Source organism: Taudactylus pleione, unplaced genomic scaffold, assembly GCF_031769625.1.
Source record: "Taudactylus pleione unplaced genomic scaffold, aTauple2 ptg000154l, whole genome shotgun sequence".
NCBI classification, from domain to species: domain Eukaryota; kingdom Metazoa; phylum Chordata; class Amphibia; order Anura; family Myobatrachidae; genus Taudactylus; species Taudactylus pleione.
This window is the reverse complement of record NW_028284556.1, coordinates 29,618,176-29,641,604: the sequence shown is the minus strand read 5'-3', so window position 1 is coordinate 29,641,604 and position 23,429 is coordinate 29,618,176. Positions and strand designations below refer to the sequence as shown.

At 43.4% G+C, this 23,429-nt stretch overlaps 1 protein-coding gene across 1 annotated transcript; it reads right to left on the bottom strand.

Moving 5' to 3' along the window:
- Window positions 1–222: 222 nt before the first annotated feature.
- On the bottom strand, window positions 223–21,508 carry FAM89A (family with sequence similarity 89 member A). Its single transcript, XM_088474405.1, has 3 exons — window positions 21,134–21,508; window positions 17,739–18,031; window positions 223–789 (listed from the first exon to the last, which is right to left on the bottom strand). Exons 2-3 carry the CDS (start codon window positions 17,985–17,987, stop codon window positions 526–528), a joined length of 513 nt encoding a protein of 170 aa, XP_088330531.1. The 5' UTR covers window positions 17,988–18,031; window positions 21,134–21,508; the 3' UTR covers window positions 223–525.
- Between the last annotated feature and the right edge of the window lie 1,921 nt (window positions 21,509–23,429).

The window sequence follows — 23,429 nt, the reverse complement described above, 5'->3', positions numbered from 1 at the left end:
AATAAAGCAAACCATCTAAGGAAGTGAAAGCACAAAGTACCTGCAGTGCAAAGTAATGTAATCAGTCTAGTGCTCAGATAGAGACCCATCCAGACATTCATAAATGAGATTACCATGTAATTATATGAAACTTTCCTAAGTATATAATAATAATAATAGATGATGATGAGGACAACATAGGTCATTGCCCACTAATTGATATAAGGCAGATGATGGAAGCCAGTATAATTACTATCTTATTACTAGTGGAGATTTTCCGGCGCTATACATTATATAGGATTTTAGAAAAACTCATTCCTCACATTTAAGTGCTTTCGGATGTTAAAGGCACATGAAAGTTTCTTCCCAATTACTGATAGCATCATCACCCACAGCAGTGAGCAGGAATAGAGCACTCTTATAAACATGCCCCAAATTGTTTAAATTATTGTAACAAACCACTTTCCATTACAAAAGGCTTGGAAAGAAAGGTTAGAAAACTGTTAGGAGATGTCCAGCTCCTCTTCCACATATTAATTTGGCAAATTAGATATTCTCAAGTATCCAGTCATCATTGGAAATGGCGGGTACAGTTAAAGTAAGATTTCCTTCAGAGTCCTCCCTGCCACCTTTATGGAGGGCACCGGCCTCTTGGTAGTACTCGTCTTCCTCATCGAAATATCCATTTTCCATGGCGTAAGTACATTCTGCGCTAGATGCGGCCTGGCAAGCACCTTTATATTCCTGGATTGATTCATAAAGTGAATACAGCTGACAAAGGAGAGACATGTCAAGCTGCCTCAGCCCAACCTGAGAACACAAACAAACAATTGATCATGTAGTTATACCAAGTAACACACTACACAGTAATACAACAAATCAAAAATATGCAGCTTCCATCAATTGAATGTGCACATTTAAGACTAAGGGGCATATGTATCAAAGCTTGATGTGAGATAAAATTGCGAAATATGTATCACCGACCAATCAGCTCCAAACTATCATTTCTTAAACACAGCCTGCAAAATGTAAGTTAAAAGCGGATTGGTTGGTGATATATATCTCACAACTGTATCTCACATCAAGCTTTGATACATATGCCCCCAAATCCAGCTAAAAGGGTGCCGATTTACACTGAACAAATCCTGACTTCTCTATAAAAACAATGTAATCTATTACATTTCAATGTAAAGGTTAAAAAAAAAATGCCCATATATTTTTATTTCTTGTAAAATAATCTTCACATGTCATCAATAATTCATCTGAAAATACAAAAATCATCTTTAACAATCTTTGACCATACAGGTCCACTTTCACTTCCATTCTATAATGGAGATTCAGCTATAAGGCTGACAGGGAGCATTTCCCATTTCAGTAACATTTGCAATGTAAAACTTTGAAAAATAAATAAATAAAAAACACAACATACTTTAGCACCAATTTTAAAATATACTAAATTACCCCAGTCTTTCCACATACTGCCTTTGACTGGGGTCTTGGATTAATAACCAATCAGGGCCCCATCTGTGTAGTGCTTGTACTGTAATTTCTTTCCTTGTGATGGGAAATTTATATTGTAAGCTTCAATGTGAATTATTACAGAGAACAGCAACTGAGAGCGTTCAAGATGGCTGCCTCAGCAATAATGTATTGACATGTTCTCTTACATCTATCTTCAATACGCCACACAGTGCGACATGCCTGGCATAAGTGGGCCGCCAGGTCCCATGCAACTCTGCTAGCGTCTTTCTGTTTTGCCGAAATGCGTCTAAGTGCAATGCGATGTACTGAGACACACCAGAAGATAGTCGCACTCAGATATACAAGTGTTGAATATCAAATTAATCAGCAGCACTGAGTCTGTATACAGAGACATACAAGTCTCGCAAATCAAATTAATTAGCACAGTCCCAGAGGGTGTCCTAGTCACATCGCATTGCGACTTAGATGAATTTTCTAACAAAAAAATACGCAAAAAAAACACCCAGGGCTAGCAGAGTCTCATGGGACCTGGCTCTCCTAGAGGGCCTGTTTGGCCCTACTGTAGCAAAGAAGTGCGAGGGAGGACAGATCTGTAAAGTGCTTCGAGGCTTAAGCTGCATACACACACAACGATGTTAGTAACCAACGATTTTAGTGTACGATTTTCGTCCAGATTTTCCCTTGAAAAAAGTGAACAAAAATAGTTTATAAAAATCGTTGGTTACTAAAGTAATGAATGATTTTCATGAACGATGAACGATTTTTTAATCATGCATACAGTGAATGGACATCGTTCATTCTGTACAACATGAACGATTTTCTGAATGAAAATAGTTTGTTGGACAGTCAGAATGAACTACAAACGTGAACGCACATGAACGATTATCGTTTAATGTCCACCTTAAAAATATGAACGATTTTATAAATGATTTAACGATAACGACGTCGTTGTAGTTAAATCGTTCAAAAAATAGTTACGTGTGTATGCACCTTTAGGGGTATAATTACTAAAGTGCAGGTTTTTAGAAGTGGAGATCAGATTTTAGCTATTATCTTCAAGAATGTGCTAGATAAATGTTAACAAGATTCTGATTGGTTGCTATGGGCAACATCTCCATTTCTAAAAAAAAAATGCACTTTAGTAAATATACTCCTTATTGTGAGAAAAGTCGGTATAGAAATAAAACATTATTATTTTTTAAGGAAATAACTGCAACTGTTTTATTGATACTATACAAGCAGCCTGTATGGTGCTAGAAATATACAGCTTATTGGTTGGTATTTTATCTCTCTCCCCTATATATCTTTCCAAGATTTGCTAAATCTTCCCCATAGTCACTGTGAGAATGGTTGGTAATCTATTTAATAAGGGGGAAATACATGGGCAGTGTAGGAAAGACATTGATAATTTTCAATATAAACATTAAAGCTGGGTACACAACATACGATGGCACGACTCAGCGACGGTGTGGTGCGATGTAAAAAAACATTGCACACGTCATACACACTGCACGATCTGGTGTACGATGGCGTGATGTATGGTTACATGCTGTATGTAACTACACCGCTTAGTTCATTGAATCGTCCCATCTGCCACGCAGAACAGCAGATGGGACGATGCGATGAACGACAGTTCGGGTGTACACACTATACAATGTGTATAATATATCATTCTGATCTGCATCGGAACGATATATCGTACAATACATCAGCTTTATTTTGAAATTCCAGAGTCCCAAACATTCTAAACAGGATGGGATGTAGTCATTATACCTACCATCGGGATGCCGGCTGCTAAAATCCTGGCGCCGGAAACCCAAACCGTGGACAGAAGAATGACGCTGGTATCCCGACATAAGTGGAGATGCAGACGCCGGAATCCCATAAGCCGGTATCCCGATCGCAAGTATAGTGGCCGCCATTAGCTGTTGGCCGCGCAGGGAAGAGGGGGAGGGGGTTGTTAGGTTTAGGCACCCTGGGGAGGGGGGTTAGGGTTAGGCACTAACCGGGACTGCTAGAGTGTGAGGTAGGGAGGGTTAGGATGCAAAAAAGGAGGGTTAGGGTTATAGGGTTAAGGGGAGAGAGTAAGGATACTTACCTAACCCGTCGGGATACCAAGCATCGGGATGCCGCTTTCAGCCTTTTGACGGCCAGCATTCTGACTGCCAGAATCCCATACCCAACCCAACTGGATGGCCAAGAACTGATATTACCCTTAAAACAGTTAAAAGCTTGTTTTCAGCAAGACTGGATAGGAAGAAGAACAAGTAGGTTTATATTATACATATACAGAATTTGGTTAGTGGCTTTTTTTTATAGACTTGTAAAGCTTCATGGCAAAAGCATGGGAAACTTTAGGTCATGGAATTGTCTCAACGGGATGGGTACGGGATAACGGACTTGGTATCCCGGCAGTCAAAATCCAGACGCCGACATCCCAACAGGGTTAGAATATCGACACTTGTCGGTCAGTACCCTAACCCTCCACCTCTCCCTAACTTAACCCGGTGCTTGACCCTAACCTCCCCCCTAGTGTCTAAACCTAACCTTCCTCTCCCTGCACCCTTAATGCCTAACCCTAACCCACCCCCTAGTGCCTAACCCTAATGCTAACCCAAACCCCACTTAACCCATCAGTATAAGCTCCACCTGCTTCATAAAAATACCTGACTATAGAACTCCTATAGACTCAACATTTTGGTCACTCAAAACGGCTGTAGCTAGGGGTGTGCTGCTGGTGCCCAGGAAGCCTGGTCCAGGAGGCACCAGATACCTCTTCATGACATCACATGGGTAGGAGGGGGGTTGGGACCGACCCATGGCATTTTATAGAAGTGCTCTGGCTTTGCACAATATTGTGTCTGTTTTTAGTAGTGGGTAAATCATTTAACCTTAAATGCAGGATATTTTCCTTTTCATTTCTGAACATGTAACACCATTCAGAATAAAGTTTTATATAGCTAATAAGTAACAGCAACTGCTATAAATGGAATGACAGTAAAACTGAACGGGAAAAATGCAACAAATTGGTCATGCTAATGTAGGTCATGTATTAATTGTTTACTACTGCTTTATATTATCAGAAATGTACTTATTGTGTCTCAAAACAATACACTGGGGCTTGGACTTACTGACAACAGCTGGATATATCCCAGTATTTATCTCACTGAATAGTAAAACAATTAGGTCATGAATTCCACGGATATCCTATAGTTTTACCCACTTAGATTTCACAATACACGAGTGTTCAGTTTCTACAGGAACTATGCTGACAACATGTGGCAGTCACTTCACTGGGATATGTGTCTGTTTCACACTGTCACTTATAGAATAATGCAAATGAATAAAAAAAAATATATATATATATATATATATATATATATATATATACACACTAGGGGTGAGCGGGTTCGGATTTCTGAAATCCGAACCCCCCCGAGCCCCCCCGATCCGAGTCCGATCCGAGTCAGGCTCGACTTTTCCCGCCTGACTCGGATCTGAAATCGAGGCAAAACGTCATCATCCCGCCTTCCGAGTCTCGCGGGTTTTGGATCCTATATAAGGTACACACGTCGGCGCCATTTTCTCACTCGGCTGTGGACAGTGAAGAGGGAGGGTGGGAGTTAGGGCTGTGTAGTGTAGTGTAGTGTAGTGCTGCTGTTGTCCACTACTTCAAAGTCCATAGGGGCTGGCTGTGTTGTGCTGTGCTGCTGTTGTTAATAGGGGCTGTGTCCACTACTTCAAAGTCCATAGGGGCTGGCTGGACTGTGTTGTGCAGTCAGTTCTCCATAGGGGCTGTGTCCACTCCAAAGTCCTGTGCAGTGTCCCAGTCCTAAAGGAGTGCTGTAGTGTTGTCCAGGGGGTGCTCTGTCCATCAGGGGTGCTCCCCCCAAGTGCTAAAAAAATAATATATTTTCTGTGTTTGTGAATTGTGTGCGCAGTAGCCGCACGTGCATCAACAAAGTAGTGCCAAGCGTGCGCCTGTGTCATAAGTAAAGGGCCGGCTGGCTTGACCGTTAAGGGTGCTGTAACCCCCGAAAGTACACTCCAGTCCAAACCAAAAAAAAAATTATTTTCTGTGTTTGTGAATTGTGTGCGCAGTAGCCGCACGTGCATCAACAAAGTAGTGCCAAGCGTGCGCCTGTGTCATAAGTAAAGGGCCGGCTGGCTTGACCGTTAAGGGTGCTGTAACCCCCGAAAGTACACTCCAGTCCAAACCCCAAAAAAAATTATTTTCTGTGTTTGTGAATTGTGTGCGCAGTAGCCGCACGTGCATCAACAAAGTAGTGCCAAGCGTGCGCCTGTGTCATAAGTAAAGGGCCGGCTGGCTTGACCGTTAAGGGTGCTGTAACCCCCGAAAGTACACTCCAGTCCAAACCAAAAAAAAAATTATTTTCTGTGTTTGTGAATTGTGTGCGCAGTAGCCACACGTGCATCAACAAAGTAGTGCCAAGCGTGCGCCTGTGTCATAAGTAAAGGGCCGGCTGGCTTGACCGTTAAGGGTGCTGTAACCCCCGAAAGTACACTCCAGTCCAAACCAAAAAAAAAATTATTTTCTGTGTTTGTGAATTGTGTGCGCAGTAGCCGCACGTGCATCAACAAAGTAGTGCCAAGCGTGCGCCTGTGTCATAAGTAAAGGGCCGGCTGGCTTGACCGTTAAGGGTGCTGTAACCCCCGAAAGTACACTCCAGTCCAAACCAAAAAAAAAATTATTTTCTGTGTTTGTGAATTGTGTGCGCAGTAGCCACACGTGCATCAACAAAGTAGTGCCAAGCGTGCGCCTGTGTCATAAGTAAAGGGCCGGCTGGCTTGACCGTTAAAGGGTGCTGTAACCCCCGAAAGTACACTCCAGTCCAAACCAAAAAAAAATTATTTTCTGTGTTTGTGAATTGTGTGCGCAGTAGCCGCACGTGCATCAACAAAGTAGTGCCAAGAGTGCGCCTGTGTCATAAGTAAAGGGCCGGCTGGCTTGACCGTTAAAGGGTGCTGTAACCCCCGAAAGTACACTCCAGGCCAAACCAAAAAAAAATTATTTTCTGTGTTTGTGAATTGTGTGCGCAGTAGCCGCACGTGCATCAACAAAGTAGTGCCAAGAGTGCGCCTGTGTCATAAGTAAAGGGCCGGCTGGCTTGACCGTTAAAGGGTGCTGTAACCCACAAAGTACACTCCAGTCCAAACCAAAAAAAAAATTATTTTCTGTGTTTAGCCGCACGTATATATCAAATCGATATAACATAAATGGAGGACCAAACTTTCTCCGATAAAAATAAAATAGAGAAAGATCAAGAACCACTTCCTCCTAGTGCTGAAGCTGCTGCCACTAGTCATGACATAGACGATAACATGCCATCAACGTCGTCTGCCAAGGCCGATGCCCAATGTCATAGTAGAGGGCACATACAATCCCAAATGGCAAAGTTCAGGAAAATGACCTTGAAAAAGACATTTAAATCAGCTGAAGAGAAACGTAAACTTGCCAATATGCCATTTACGACACGGAGTGGCAAGGAACGGCTAAGGTCGATCCCTAGTATGTTCATGACTAGTGGTTCAGCTTCACATGACGATGGAAGCCCTCCTCCCACTAAAAAAATCAAAAGAGTTAAGCTGGCAAAAGCACAGCGAAGAACTGTGCTTTCTAAGAAGATATCACAAATCCCCAAGGAGAGTCCAAGTGTGGTGGTGGTTGCGATGCCTGACCTTCCCAGCACTGGACGGGAAGAGGTGGCTCTTTCCACCATTTGCATGCCCCCTGCAAGTGCTGAAAGGAGCACCCACAGTCCACTTGCTGATATGCAAATTGAAGATGTCACTGTTGAAGTACAACAGGATGAGGATACTGGTGTAGCTGGCGCTGAGGAGGAAGTTGGCGAGGAGGATTCTGATGGTGATGTGGTTTGTTTAAATCAGGCTCCGGGGGAGACAGTTGTTGTCCGTGGGATGAAAAAGCCCATCACGGTCATGCCTGGGCAGAAGACCAAACATTCCACCTCTTTGGTCTGGCAATATTTCTATCCAAATCCGGACAACAACTGTCTTGCCATATGTACCATATGTAAAGGTGAAATAAGTAGGGGTAGGGACGTCAACCACCTAGGAACATCCTCCCTTATACGGCACCTGCAGCGCGTTCATAAAAAGTTACTGTCAAGTTCAGAAACTTTGGCTAAGACCGTAAGCAGTCCAGGGACACCTAAATCCCGTTGTCCTGTTGTATCCAAGCGCCTGCAAACCACACCGTCAACTCCCTCCTCGTCAATTTCCTCCTTAGTCAGGATCGGAAGTAGTCCTGCAGGCCATGTCACTGGCATGACTGACTCTCCTATCCGGGATTCCTCTGGAGGATCCTGCATTGCTACGCCTACTGCTGCCGCTGCTGCTGTTGCTGCTGCTGGGAGTCGTTCATCATCCCAGAGAGGAAGTAGGAACACCACTACTTTTACTAAACAATTGACCCTCCAACAGTCCTTAGCGAGGAGGATGAAGTACGACAGCAGTCATCCTGAAGCAAAACGTATAACTGAGGCCTTGACTGCTATGTTGGTGTTAGACGTGCGTCCGGTATCCGCCATTAGTGCAGTGGGATTTAGACAATTGATGGAGGTAGTGTGTCCCCGGTTCCAAATCCCGTCTAGATTCCACTTCACTAGGCAGGCGATACCGAGACTGTACAGAAACGTCAGAAAAAGTGTCCTCAGTGTCCTGAAAAATGCCGTTGTACACAATGTCCACTTAACCACGGACATGTGGACAAGTGGAACAGGGCAGACTAAGGACTATATGACTGTGACAGCCCACTGGGTAGATGTATCACCTTACGCAGCAACAGCAGCAGCGTCACCAGTAGCAGCATCTCAGAAACGCCAGCTCGTTACAAGGCAGGCTACGCTGTGTATCACCGGTTTCAGTAAGAGGCACACCGCCGACAACCTCTTAGAGAAACTGAGGGAAATCATCGCCCAGTGGCTTACCCCACTTAGACTCTCCTGGGGATTTGTGATATCTGACAACGCCACCAATATTGTGCGGGCATTACATCTGGGCAAATTCCAGCACGTCCCATGTTTTGCTCACACAATAAACTTGGTGGTGCAGAATTTTCTGAAAAGCGACAGGGGCGTGCAGGAGACGCTTTGGGTGGCCCGAAAAATTTCTGGCCACTTTCGCCATTCAGCGACTGCGTGCCGAAGACTGGAGCGCCAGCAAACACTCTTGAACCTGCCCCGCCATCACCTGAAGCAAGAGGTTGTGACACGGTGGAACTCAACCCTCTATATGCTTCAGAGGATGGAGGAGCAGCAAAAGGCCATACAAGCCTATACATCCACCTATGACATAGGCAAAGGAGGGGGTATGCACCTGACTCAAGCGCAGTGGAGAATGATTTCCGTGTTGTGCAAGGTTCTCCAGCCCTTCGAACTTGCCACACGTGAAGTCAGTTCAGACACTGCCAGCTTGAGTCAGGTCATTCCCCTCATCAGGCTTTTGCAGAAGCAGCTGGAGAAAGTGAAGGAGGAGCTAAGACGGAGCGATTCCGCTCGGCATGTGGGACTTGTGGATGAAGCCCTTCATTCGCTTTGCCAGGATTCCAGGGTGGTCAATCTGTTGAAATCAGACCACTACATTTTGGCCACCGTGCTCGATCCTAGGTTTAAAGCCTATGTGGTGTCTCTCTTTCCGGCCGACACAAGCCTGCAGAGGTGCAAAGACCTGCTGGTGAACACACTGTCAGCTGAAGCGGAACGTGACACGTCAACAGCTCCTTCTTCATTTTCTCCTGCAACTGGGGCTGCCAGGAAAAAACTTAGGTATCCTAAGCAACCCGCTGGCGGTGATGCAGGACAGGCAGGACCAAGTTTGGACATCTGGTCCGGACTGAAGGACCTGGCAACAATTTCTGACATGTCTACTGTCACTGCATATGATACTGTCACCATTGACAGAATGGTGGAGGATTACATCGGTGACAGCATCCAAGTAGGCATGGCAGACAGTCCATACCTGTACTGGCAGGAAAAAGAGGCAATTTGGAGGCCCCTGTACAAACTGGCTCTATTTTACCTGAGTTGCCCCCCCTCCAGTGTGTACTCCGAAAGAGTGTTTAGTGCAGCCGGGAACCTTGTCAGCGAAAGGCGTAGGAGGTTGCTTCCACAGAATGTGGAGAAGATGATGTTCATCAAAATGAATTATCAGCTCTTCCAGGGAGACCAGCCTCCAGAAGGTACAGAGGGACCTGTGGTGGTGGATTCAAGTGGGGACGAGTTAATACTTTGTGAGGATGAGGATGTACACACTGAAGAGGGTGAGGAATCGGTGGATGAGGAGGATGAGGATGACATCTTGCCTCCATAGAGCCAGTTTGTGCAGGGACACATTAATTGCCAGCTTGTTTTGTGGGGGCCCAAACGAACCAATCATTTCAGCCACAGTTGTGTGGCAGACCCTGGCGCTGAAATGATTGGTTTGTTAAAGTGTGCATGTCCTGTTTATACAACATAAGGGTGGGTGGGAGGGCCCAAGGACAATTCCATCTTGCACCTCTTTTTTTTCTTTGCATTATGTACAGTTTGGGGCCTAGTTTTTCAAACTGCCATCCTGTCTGCCACTGCAGTTTCACGCCTAGATGGGTCACGTGTTTGTGCCGCCCACTCGTGTCGCTTAGCATAGTCATCCAGCTACCTCGGTGCAACGTTTTGGACATAAAAACACTATTGTGAGGTGTGAGGTGTTCAGAATAGACTGGAAATGAGTGGAAATTAAGGTTATTGAGGTTAATAATAGCATAGGAGCAGAAAAACCTACAAATTCTGTGATTTTAGCTGTTTTTATGCTTTTTTAAAAAAAAATACAGATCCAAAACACAAAACCCAGAACCCAAAACACGGAAGGGTGGTTTTGGCAAAACCAATCCAGATCCAAAACACGAAGAAAGATCCAGATCCAAAACACAAAACACGAAAAGTGGCCGGTGCACACCCCTAATACACACACACACATATACACACACGCGCATGTATTATACACAAAGACACAGCCATAATATATGGATACTGACACAATTTGTGTTATTTTAGCGGTTTAACAAAATATATTAAAGTTACAGGGCCGTAGCTAGGGTAGTGCGGCCGGTGCCATCGCACAGGGCACCACAGATCAGGGGGCGCTGTTTGCGTCTGTCAAATTTTTGTTTATTATCATTCTCACTTGTAGCTTCCTCTTATATCATCCCCAGCATCTCCTGGCCTCCCCTATCTCTTCCCTGGCCCTTTCCCATGAGGCCATTCCCCTTTTTTGGGTGCATTATGTCCCTTTGAAAAATGAGGGGGGGCGCCAATGCTCTTTCTGGCACAGGGCACCAAAAAGTCTAGGTATGGCTCTGTAAAGTTATATCTATATTAATAAGAATGTTGTATCTGTCTGTTCGTTCCAAGCTGATGCAAAAACTACTGAACCCATTTTCATAAAAGCTGCATCATTTTGTAGCGGAAACTCCTAGAAATAACCTGCACTTTGTTTCATCACGATCCATCCAGTTAAAGCTGAGCAATAACAAAAACAAAATGTATTGAAATCATCAATACAAGAGATAGGTGTGGCACCATGGCCGGTAAGGGGCGGGGGGAGAAGTGCTTTGGGCCGCATTCACGTGAATAGGATAGACTACATAGCAATTCTGTGCACAGGGCACACAGTGACATTGGTGTGAGCGGTGGGTGTAGGTGCTGCTTCCACCAGCCTGTATAGCGCTGCTGGCCATGTGGGCCACTCCCACGACAGAGTCCCTATATGTAAAGCAATACAACTAGAACACCTAAAAAAAAAATAAACAAAAAAATATTATGTTGGCAGAAGCGAATTCATCATGACAAAGCAACATGCAACAGCTAGTAATGAATATGGTTTAAAAGTGCAGATTATCAGTTTAAATTTGAAGGTATTCACATTGAAATTGTAGGAAGGGTTTAGGAATTACAGTTGTTTAATGTGTAGCCCTCTATTTTTCAAGGGACCAAAGTAATTGGACAATGGATTCAAAATCGGTTTCATGGACAGGTCTGGGCTATTCCTACATCCTTTTGTTAACTTAGCAGGCAAAAGGTCTGGAGTTGATTCCAAGGGGTATATTTACAAAAGTGCAGGTTTATAGAAGTGGACATGTTGCCCATAGCAACTCAATGATAGTGACACAGGCCATCCTTAGGCTGCAACAACAAAGTGGCCAAATCAACAGTTTGGTACATTCTGAAAAAAAAAAAAAGGCAGCGGCTCGGTAACACAAACAGGACTGGACGTTAACAGAAGACAAAAGTGGTGGATGATAGCAGGATCCTTTCCATGGTAAAGAAAAAACCCTTCACAACATCTAGCCATGTGAAGAACACTATTCAGGAGGAAGGCATATATTTATCCAAGTCTACCATAAAGAGAAGACTTCACAATACAGAAGGTTCACCACAAGGTGCAAACCATTCATTAGCCTCAAGAATAGAAAACGCCAGATTATACGTTGCAAAAAACATGTAAATAAAAAGCCAGCCCAGTTCCGGAGAGGAGTATTTTGGACAGATGAAACTAAGTTCAGATTGTACCAGAATGATGGGAAGAAAATAAGTATGGAGAAGGCCTGGAATGGCTCATGACCGTAAGCATGCCACATCATCTGTAGAACACAATGGAAGCAGTGTAATGCCATGGACATGCATGACTTCCAATGGCACTGGGGCACTAGTGTTTATTGATGATTTGCCAGAAGACAGGAGCAGCCTGGATGAATTCTGATGTGTATGGGATATAAGGTCTACTCAGATTCAGCCAAATTCAGCAAAGTTGATTGGACGGCGTTTCACAGTACAGATGGACAATGACCCAAAGCATACTGCGAAAGCAACCCAGGAGTTTTAAAGGCAAAGAAGTGGAATATTCTGTAATGGCCAAATCAATCACCTGGTCTCAACCTGATCGAGCATACATTTCACTGGTGAGAGAAAACTAAAGGCAGAAAGACCCACAACAACCAACAACTGAAGACAGCTGCAGTAATGGCCTGGCAAAGCATGACAAGGGAGGAAACCCAGCATTTGGTGATGTCCATTTTATTTATGATTATGTTATTTGTCCAATTAGATTTGAGTCCCTGAAAATAGGAAACTGTATATAAATATAGGTGCAATTCCTAAACTTTTCATACCATATGTTTGTTCACCTCCTTGAATTAAAGATGATGCACTTCAATTGCATCTCTATTATTCATTTCAAATCCATTGTGGGGGTGTACAGAGCCAAAATTATGTCCGTCCTGCAGTCTGCATTGGCACTCATACATAACCTAACACTCACCTTAAATACCCAGGCCGTGGCGTCTACTTCTGGTAAAACCAGAAGTGCGTCAATGTGACGATGTGACCCTGCTGGGGTCAGCTCGGTAGCCATAGAAACACTTTGTAAACATGAAACCTAATGGTCCCAGTATTATGTATACACTGTTTCTATGGTGACCAAGCTGACTTGCATGGTCGAGTCGACGCACTTCCGGTTTCAACAGAAGGGGGCGCTGCGGTCGGTGCGTGGCCTGCAGGGTCCATGCTGTATATTCACACCTGGGTATTTAAAGTGAGTGTTAAGTTATGTATGATGTTCCCTGAAGAAAGAATTACATTCCGAAACGATGGAACATACCTGTTGGAAGCTGACCCATCTATTCTACGTTTCCTGAGTGCCGATGCCGAGAAGAGGACTCCGTTTACCTTTTTTGCATGAGAGCACCTGGGCAAGTAATACATATTTGCTATACATAAGTAGCTATATTCAGTGTTCTCCCCAGAAAATGTTGCCAGCCAGTGGGGGCCTTCACAATAATGAATGTTGAAATCCTGACCGTATATTGATTTAAACTAGAGATTAACATTGAATATATAATTCTCTTCTTAGTTGCACAGTTGTAGGCAGCTTTTTCATAATCAAAGCCTGTAGGATTTGGTCTCTCTCTAGTGTAATCAGCTTCAGATTATTTAGTGTGCTCTACTTCATATAAATCCTTAAGGAGGTTTTAATTTGTTTTAGAGTAGACAATATCTTTAGAGTGGCCCAGATACTGCCCATTTGCTTTTTGTATACAAATATTTTTTTAAGAGCTGCCCAGATACTGTCTCACTTGCTATATGAACAAAGATAGTCAACCCCATTTGGTGGCTTGACACAGGTGGCTACACAAAAGGCTCAGTAACACAAACAACCCGCTGGCTGGACAAGAAACTCTGCCCCACTTGGTGGCTGGACACAGATGGCAGTGCTGCCCAGAAACTGACCCACTTGCTTGCTGGACACAGATGGCAACACTGTCCAGATACTGACCCACTTGCTGGCTGGACACAGATGGCAACACTGTCCAGATACTGACCCACTTGCTGGCTGGACACAGATGGCAACACTGTCCAGATACTGACCCACTTGCTGGCTGGACACAGATGGCAACACTGTCCAGATACTGACCCACTTGCTGGCTGGACACAGATGGCAACACTGTCCAGATACTGACCCACTTGCTGGCTGGACACAGATGGCAACACTGTCCAGACACTGACCCACTTGCTGGCTGGACACAGATGGCAACACTGTCCAGATACTGACCCACTTGCTGGCTGGACACAGATGGCAACACTGTCCAGATACTGACCCACTTGCTGGCTGGACACAGATGGCAACACTGTCCAGATACTGACCCACTTGCTGGCTGGACACAGATGGCAACACTGTCCAGATACTGACCCACTTGCTGGCTGGACACAGATGGCAACACTGTCCAGACACTGACCCACTTGCTGGCTGGACACAGATGGCAACACTGTCCAGATACTGACCCACTTGCTGGCTGGACACAGATGGCAACACTGTCCAGATACTGACCCACTTGCTGGCTGGACACAGATGGCAACACTGTCCAGATACTGACCCACTTGCTGGCTGGACACAGATGGCAACACTGTCCAGATACTTACCCACTTGCTGGCAGGACACAGATGGCAACACTGTCCAGATACTAACCCACTTGCTGGCTGGACACAGATGGCAACACTGTCCAGATACTGACCCACTTGCTGGATGGACACAGATGGCAGCACTGTCCAAAAACTGACCCACTTGCTGGCTGGACACAGATGGCAGCACTGTCCAAAAACTGACCCACTTGCTGGCTACACAAAAGGCCCAGTAAGACAAACAACACACTGGCTGAACACAGAGACACTGTCCCACGTGCTGGCTGCACCCAGATACTGCCCCACTATCTGGCTGGACACAGATAGCCAGTGCTGCTCAGATACTGCCCTACTAGCTGGCAACACATAAGTTACTGTAACAATCAGCTACAAACATTGAGCAGTTGATATGCAGAGAGTGGGTGCAGCCTGTCCACTCTATCACTGTTCACCAAATGATCCCTTGGGCAACCCTGCACCCTTCCTTTTATACTGGTGGGGAGGGATCTGCTCTGCCCTTCAGTGTGACGCCTCCCAGTACTGTGACACAACCAATAACTCGCGCTCCGGTTTCTATATGTAATGTCAGCGCCGCATGACTTTCGGCCGTGCACAGTGCCAGACGGCGAGGGAATATAAAACATGGGGAGAACAGTGTGTGTTTGTATGTATGTATATATACACACACACACTGATTTCACGCACCAAGCATATGACTTGTGCAACTGCACACGGATAGTGGTGATGGTTACTTTCACATGGAAGGGGCTAGTGTGGTTCTTGAATGTGAGTGTTTCGCTAGCTTGTACAGACTGAAATGTCAAACATAGGAAAGACATTGGAAGCCATGTATCTAAACTATTGCCAAAGGTAATAAATGGTATTGCCAAAAGTGACTAATCTAATTCTGTCTATTTTAATGTGGTACTTGACTGGTTCCTAGGAACAATAACACCTAAGCAAGCACCCTGATGTCACATAGCTAAATGACAGGAGCTAATTATCAAATTGATCAAAATATGAAAAAAAAATGGCCTTTTGTGATGTTAGCGATATTACAACTAGATAGTTGCCTATAGGTCACTCATACACTGTACTACTTCTGCAAAACACATTCAAGTCGGAAAATGGTATACAAAATGATAAGCAAGGTACCATGGTAGTACTATAGATACCAATGCTGTGGAAATGCAAAACAACTGTGGAAAAAGAGCTGTATATTATAAATAAACAGGAATGGCTTTCATATATATTTTAACACAGAAAATGCTATTGCAACAGTATAATTGTAAACAAAAATACAATTAAAACTTTTATAGGGAGGCTGTGTAGAGTGAGATGAAAATGTAGCCACATACTTAATACTGGAATTTTAATGACCCATGTGCAATTAATGCATCATTCCCATCTCCTAATTAAAGGGGTGTCACTTTGCTAACTAGATTTTTAAAGACATGGTACATATGCTCTTAATTACATAATAAGCACCCATGAGTAAAAATAGCCGATCCAATTTCCCAATCTTCTTACTGCACCTAAGCCTCTCGCCCTGGGCTTCCCATGATTCTTGTAACAACGTAACTAACACATCACTCCAATTATAATAAGAAAAAAGGGGGGGGGGGGGGGGGGGAAGTAGCGCTCTGTGGTATCTGGTAAACCCAAACTACAATTGGACAAAACTGATATGTCACAGAAATATAGTGTTCAAGAATTGAGAAGGCAAAAGATAAACTAAATATCAAACAGGTGGGCAACAACTTGAGGCTGGGAGTTGAATGATGATCTATGAATAGAAATAACACATATAGTCTGATGTGGTAAGTGAGTTATTTTTATGTTTGTTTCTACTATTTACTTATAATGTCTATTCCTTATTCTGCATGGTTCTTATTTTTGTGTGTGTTTTTTCAGATGTATAAACCATTTGTGTTATCCCATTATGTACCTCCCAAAAATGGGCACTGCTATTTATCAATAATATAGCGATCTTCCCTGGTATATAATTATTAGACCCATAATTGTTACCATAGTAACGTTCATATACGTTATTGAATACAATTATATATAGTCAGATATATAACTCTTAGGATTATCGATTATGTAGGACAACATATGCTACAAACGTTCCCTGGAGTGTGGACTATCCCAAAATGGCCACTGTGGCTCACCCTGGGGACAGACTCCTTCTATGTAAAAGGAAGTAAGGACACTTCCTGGGAGAGCAGCTAGTGGTATCACTAATTCCCTGCTTGAGAGCGCTGACAGATATTGCCCCTCTTTCTAGACTTCACTCCAATTAAATTATTCAAATATCCTCATGGCCCTAAACACTAGGGAGTTAGCTCACAATTCTAGGCTAAGACCTTTATTCTAATAAATTGATTGTTAATATTCTGCACCTATACAATGTCTGAAAAAAAACACCTTTATTTTAAAAGCATTTAACAAAAAGAAATACAAGTGGGAACTCTACACACAAATATACAGTATAAGGAACGCTGATGGGATATAAAAAATTGACAGTAACAAAATCAACAGTCAACGGCATGGACTAAAGGTCTACAGTGCAAAAGTCGACACAAAAATTATCTGCACATTTTTTTTTTCTAACCCTGTTCTAATCCTCCCCCTAGTGTCTAACCCTAATCATCCCCCTGGTCACTTAACCTAGCCTGACCCTAACCCCCCTGGTGACTAAACGTAACCTTAAAAATGTTGAAAACCCCCCCCCCATGAAAAACATGTCGACCATTTTTGTGTCGACCATCAACCTATTCATTGTCGACCTTTCATCTGGATCCCCACTGATGGGTTCCCCCCTTTTTATATAGAGGTTATACAGTGTTAGGAGGCAAATAGAATTGAAAAACTAGTAGATAGTATTAGAGAGCAATCTGGATCTTCAATAGACCTTCTTACACATAATATGAGTGAACAGTCTTAATTTATAAGTGCTATTATAGAAAATCACATTTTGTAAGACTGTAGTATGGCTCACACACATGGGTTAGATTATCCTGAAAGCTTGGAACTTAGGCTTCCCTGATAAGGGTGTTCTGTAATTTTAAGCATTAGGCCAAAAAATATACTAAAACTACATTTTAAAGCGATTACAAACTTTCCCTTTAATTTCCCTTTGTGCACTAGTGTTCTTCACAAAGATGATAAAAGGAAACACACAGTGATCATGTGTGTATGACGTTACTACTATTTGTCAGAGAAGCAGATTTGTTTTTTCCAGGTCTGGGCACCTATACGCGTATAGATATATAATCGTCTAACAAATTAAGAGTAACTTACCATCTCTTTCCTAAGTAAAGCAAGTGCAGCATCTAGATTTGGGGGCTTTGGGTGAGCTTGGGAGCTTCCACTTGAACCTCCACGGCTTAAGTCATCCTGAATACGAGACTTTTGTGCATAGACTCTTTCAAGGTCTCGCCAGCCTGACCCTCCACTTGAGTTCAGCAAACCACTAAGGCTTTTTGGCAGTGGAGGTAAGCCCTCCATACAGGGGGTCAATGGAGCAATAGCTGTGTGGGAAGCACTCATCACTTGTTCTCTGGTGATAGGAAGATCTCAGCACAATTTTCTTCCTAAAAAAAAATAGAGATAACAATTATAAAATTGCTCTTTCACAATCTACAACAAGGACAATTCAAGATCAGATTAGCCACCAGGTAACTGATAGTGCCATGGAAATAGAACGGCTCACTACAGGGGCTCAGAGACAGACTGCATTATGTCCAGTTGTTTTCATTAATCTGCTTTATCTACTGCACAGGATGGGACAGAGATTGACTAACAACAACAGGCTGTACATAGAGTATTATAGATACATAATTCATTGGTCTATTTGTTTGTTTGCCTGGTTATGCATTCTGACTCCCTTGCACCAATTGGGATGAAACCAACATGAGGTGGTCCAGTTGGATCCTGGCCAGGTTTTAAGGGGGTTAGGGTCCCAGTCGGACCTCCCGTTTGTGTACGGTAGGCTAAATTTTGGCCAGGGGAGCCTGTTCTGAGCCTTCCACTGCATGGATTTAGACGAAAAACTTCCCAGAGTGGTAACATTGGATCCCAGAAGACATACTAGACGGTTGAGTTCCCGGCCAGACCTCACGTTGGTGTACGTTGGGCAGAACTTTTACCCGGGGAGCCTTTTCTGGGCCTTCCACTAGATTGATTTGGATGAAACTTCACAGAGGGGTGGCATATACAATACATGTCTTATCAATCATGCTTTATCTAATGGAAGTCTGAGAAATCAAGTAGTTCATGGATAGACAATATTTACCAATTTGAACAAATTTGTAGGGAAAAACAAGTCGGTCTTGAGATAGAATTTACCAGTGTATGAAATGAGACACCCAGCCATGAACATACTCTCTGTTGGACTATGCAATAGGAGACAACAATATGAGTTGATACCATTGGCAATACATAAAAATGTAGCTCGAGTGTTTTTGTTTTGTGCTAAAACCTAGAGGAGTAATACCTAGGCGCTAGACCAAGTTGATTTGCGCATGCACTGCACGTTGTAAATGAGGTGCAGAGTGTTTAAGCATGCAATACAATAAGACAGATAAGCATGGCACTCAAACTAATTAGCACTAAAAGTATGTTCTACGCAGCAAGAAAAATACAATTATATGCAAAATAAGCATACATATATCCAAACTTCAACAAATTACGTTTGCTTTATCCATTTACTTCCACAAGTTAATAATTACTGCTCTCTCTTGTAGAAAAGTGGTTGAAAACACAAGGTTCCCTAACCGTCTTCTAAGACGCTCGACCTGATCACAATCAGACCCAGACAGTGTCACACCTAACCTAATAAAGTGTCATCCAAACAATGGAGGATCAGCACTATGTTAACTTGCAACAATGATTTTCTGAGTGAATAATCTTTGACTAATGTGGTAATGATTAATGTATCATTTTAATTTGTACTTATATAATCACTAGTATAGTGTGACAGTTTGTTACTACTCATGCTTCCACGTGTAAAGTGCTGGTGGATTATGCTAGCGTTATAGAAATAATTAATAGCACCTAAAATTAATAAGGTATGCCGTGCAGCTAATAATAAATGCTAACCATCACCTATTGAGGATGTAAGCAACTAGGACACAGAAAGCTGTGACAGATGCCAGTGTTTACACAAGAGCTACAGACTCAGGCAAGAGTCACCACATTGGATCAGGCACATGGACAAATGGGCATTGCGGACACCAATACATGTGTGCAAATAGATGCAGCTCTAGCTAAACACCTCTTCAAGTCATAGACAACACACTTATCTGCAACATTATAGTTAGCGCATTCCAGTAGGATTCACTGGAAATCATGCATTACAGGTGATATATTTATTAAGCGATCTGGCACCATTCATAGCATAAATTCACCACTTCATACTGCAGACTGGCAGTAATTTAGAAACTGCTTAGTGCACCTCATCAGTACCCAAATCCCTAGTCACTGACTTTGATCAATGCTACTGACAGCAAAAATATGCTACCACTGAGCAAATGATTTTTGGAACCATAGAATGTTCTCAGCACAATACTGTTCATCAGCAGAAGCGGAATGATAGTAGAACTCATCAAAGTCAGCATAAGAAATGGATTTATCACTTTCACATACCTGTAATATGGACAACTGAATTGAGGTTATAATTTCTGGGCATAGGTCTGTTTCTGTCTCCTGCATTGCCCCACTCTGCCTTTGCTGGAGCTGAGTAAATGCCCAAAGACTTACGGTATAGAAATTGCTATAGGTCATTTTTTGTCATCTGATGTGTATATATAATAATAGTTTATCCTACAGTATTTAGCTTAAACAGAGATGCAATCCGGGAAATGACAGTTGTGCGATTTACCCCCTGCCTGCTTCTTCTAGGCCTGCTGTGCTGCCCTGCAGAAGTGTGCTTAGGAGAATGTAAATGATCTATTGCAGCTCAAGGAGAATGATCCTACCTCTTATAGCAGGGTATGTCCTGACAGGAAGAAAATGATATAAATCATTAATAATACAATTTATCCGCTTTTCAATTTTGTCACTGAGCACAAATATGAAGGCACAATATATATTTATATATATATTCATACCTTTTAATAATCAGTAATTTGAGAGACTTCTGACTCAGAACAGTCTTGTGAATAAAGAATCAGAGACCATTTGATAGTAATCCAGACAGTAACAGTCAGTGACTGCTCCATTAATGGTCACTGTTCATATTAGTGCTGTAACATAATGGGGTAGAGATGCTCTAACATCTGTGCAGGACTTTCTGTGCAATGGGAACATACTCAGAAGTGACTACAAAACATTTAGCTCACAATGACAATCTGCTTTTTTGAGAATCTTAACAAATTGATGACACCCAAGAATATCCCTGTGACACACCGGGACCTGGATACCATAAAGTCTAATGTAGCAGCTGTGTAATACATTATGCTCAGACACAGCATACATATACTCATACAGAGTTATTGCAGATATATAATGATTGCTGAAAACTCCCGGAGTCTGCATTGATACCAATCACATGCTGTGACCTAGCAGCCAGCCCAGTGACAAGGAGGACAGGGCTCAGGGTCTTACCACAAGCCCATAAATGAGGATTTCATCATTTATAAAAACAACCAAAACAAAAAGCCAGGCACACTGCCACCCCTTGGATGTACACTTACAGCTCCTCCTGGACCCAGCTGCAGCAGCAAGCACTTGGCTTTGTCTGGGATCCTCTTACGTTGTCCTATTTGGCAGCCCCTTGTCTGTTCCTTCTATATCCCCCTTTTTCCTCCCTCTTCCATCCACTCTTCCTCCCTTCCACCGCCTTCTCCGCATTCGCCTTTCCCTCTGCCTGCTCTCTGTTCCAGTCTGGGCGGCTGAGGCTGTGTGCTAAAAGCAGGATCAACAGCAGCAGCACAGTGTGTGACTGTGTGTACATGCAGGAGAGCTGCTGCTGATGTGTGATGTGTGTAATGGGGGAGGGCTGTCCTGTGGGTGGGGGTGTAGTGCTGAGCTGGAGGCTGCTGCTAGTGCAGGGAGAAGGGGAGGAGGGCGCTCTAGGTTTGGAACTCCCAAACCTAGCAGCAGCCTTTCTGTTTGATACTTTACAGTATTGGACTTATTTGCTAACAGTTGTTTATATAGTGCACAGTGCTATACAGAGAGTATTTAGTCATTCACTTCATTCCTGGCAACATCTACACTATATATTTTCTAATACAGTCAATCAGTATGTTTTTGGCTTGATGAAGGAAAGCGGAGTATCTGGAGGAAAACCATGTAAACCCTAGGAGAACATACAAACTCCACACATACAGGGTCATGGTGGGAATCAAATCCAAGTCCTCAGTGCTGTGACAGTAATGATGACTGTTCCACCAGCGGGGCGCGTTGTCTCGCAGGGTAGGGGAAGATTGGGGAGCACCTGATAACTGGCCGCTGCTATTTCATACTCCCATATATTGAGGTATGCGTTCCACCAAAGGTGCCCCCCCCCAGGGACAGTTTTTAAATGCAAACTTCTATAGAGCCAGATGTTCAGCATTGAACAACCTACCTACAAATATACTGACATTAACACGGTATCTGCTCATAAGAAAAATATACTTGTCGGAGATAGCATAAGACTTAAAACCAGGTTCTTTCAATAGTATAGCACGGATATTTTAATTATAAGAACTGTGCAGATCTGATTTAGCACACGTTGTAAGGATCACCTTGCCTCTAGGACAGATGTTCCCAAACTCGCCTTTACAGTCCACGTTTTAAGAATATCCATGCTTGAGCGCAGTTCACTTAATTAGTATGTCATTCAATTTGATTTAACCATCTGGACTCAAACATGGATATCCTTAAAACCTGGACAGTATTGGTGAAATTTGGGAACCTCTGCTCTAGGAACTTACAGTCGTGTGCAGTGGTTCTCAACCCTCTAGTTTTTCTAACAGGTCATGTTTTGAGGATTTCTGTCTGTGAAAGCAGGTGTGATAATTACTGACCCAGTAAAATAGATTAACTCAGAGGTTCCCAAACGCAGCCCTGAAGGCTCCCCAACAGTTCAGGTTTTAGAGATATCCATGGTTGAGCACAGGTGACTTCATTGGTGCCTCAGTCAATTTAATTTAACCACCTGTGCTCAACCATGGATATCTCTAAAACCTGAACTTTTGGGGAGCCTTGAGGACTGCGTTTAGCAACTTTTCTGGATTAACTGATTTGTGCATGATTTAAGAAATCCAGAAAACATTTCCTGTTTGTCTAATGCACAGGTTCTCAAACTCGGGCCTCAGGACCCCAAACAGTGCATGTTTTCCAGGTCTCACAGAATAACAAGTGAAATAATTAGCTCCACCTGTGGATCTTTTAAAATCTGTCAGTGAGTAATGAATACTCATGTCAAGCGTCCATCTTGCCCTTGCGGCAGGTCTGACCTGCCGCAGACTCGGCAACTGTCCTGACATGCAGAGAGCTCTCATGCTGTGTAGTAGATCGCAAGGGCTAAATTATGCACTCCCATCTAACAGCATTTAAACGGTCAGTCACGTCTGCATTTCTCTGACCACCCCCGTTACCACCCACAAATGTTTACAACCTGTCACTCGCTTTGCGTTGGATTCCTCTGTACGTCCTTTATCGCAGTGCGGCTTTTAGGCATGCACAATGGCAAACAAGCGCTTGATCTGCGTATGTAATTGCCATTGTGTCTTTCTCTGAATCAGGTCCTGAGCTCCCAGAGCTCAGGCTGCAGGAAGATTGCCAACCAAGATGCCGGCCGGGTAGGCCGATTCCAGGAGCTGCTGTAAGATCAGCTTCCAGCAGCCTCTGGCAGCTTCTCTGACATGGTCACATCAGATGCGACTGTGTCAGGGAAAGCCCAGCCTAATGCGACCACACCAGGCAAGTGGTTACATCTACAGTCTGGGCAGGTTTGCCGACAATCTGGCTGCCTCTTCCGGGAGGAGGTAGCCAGATTGT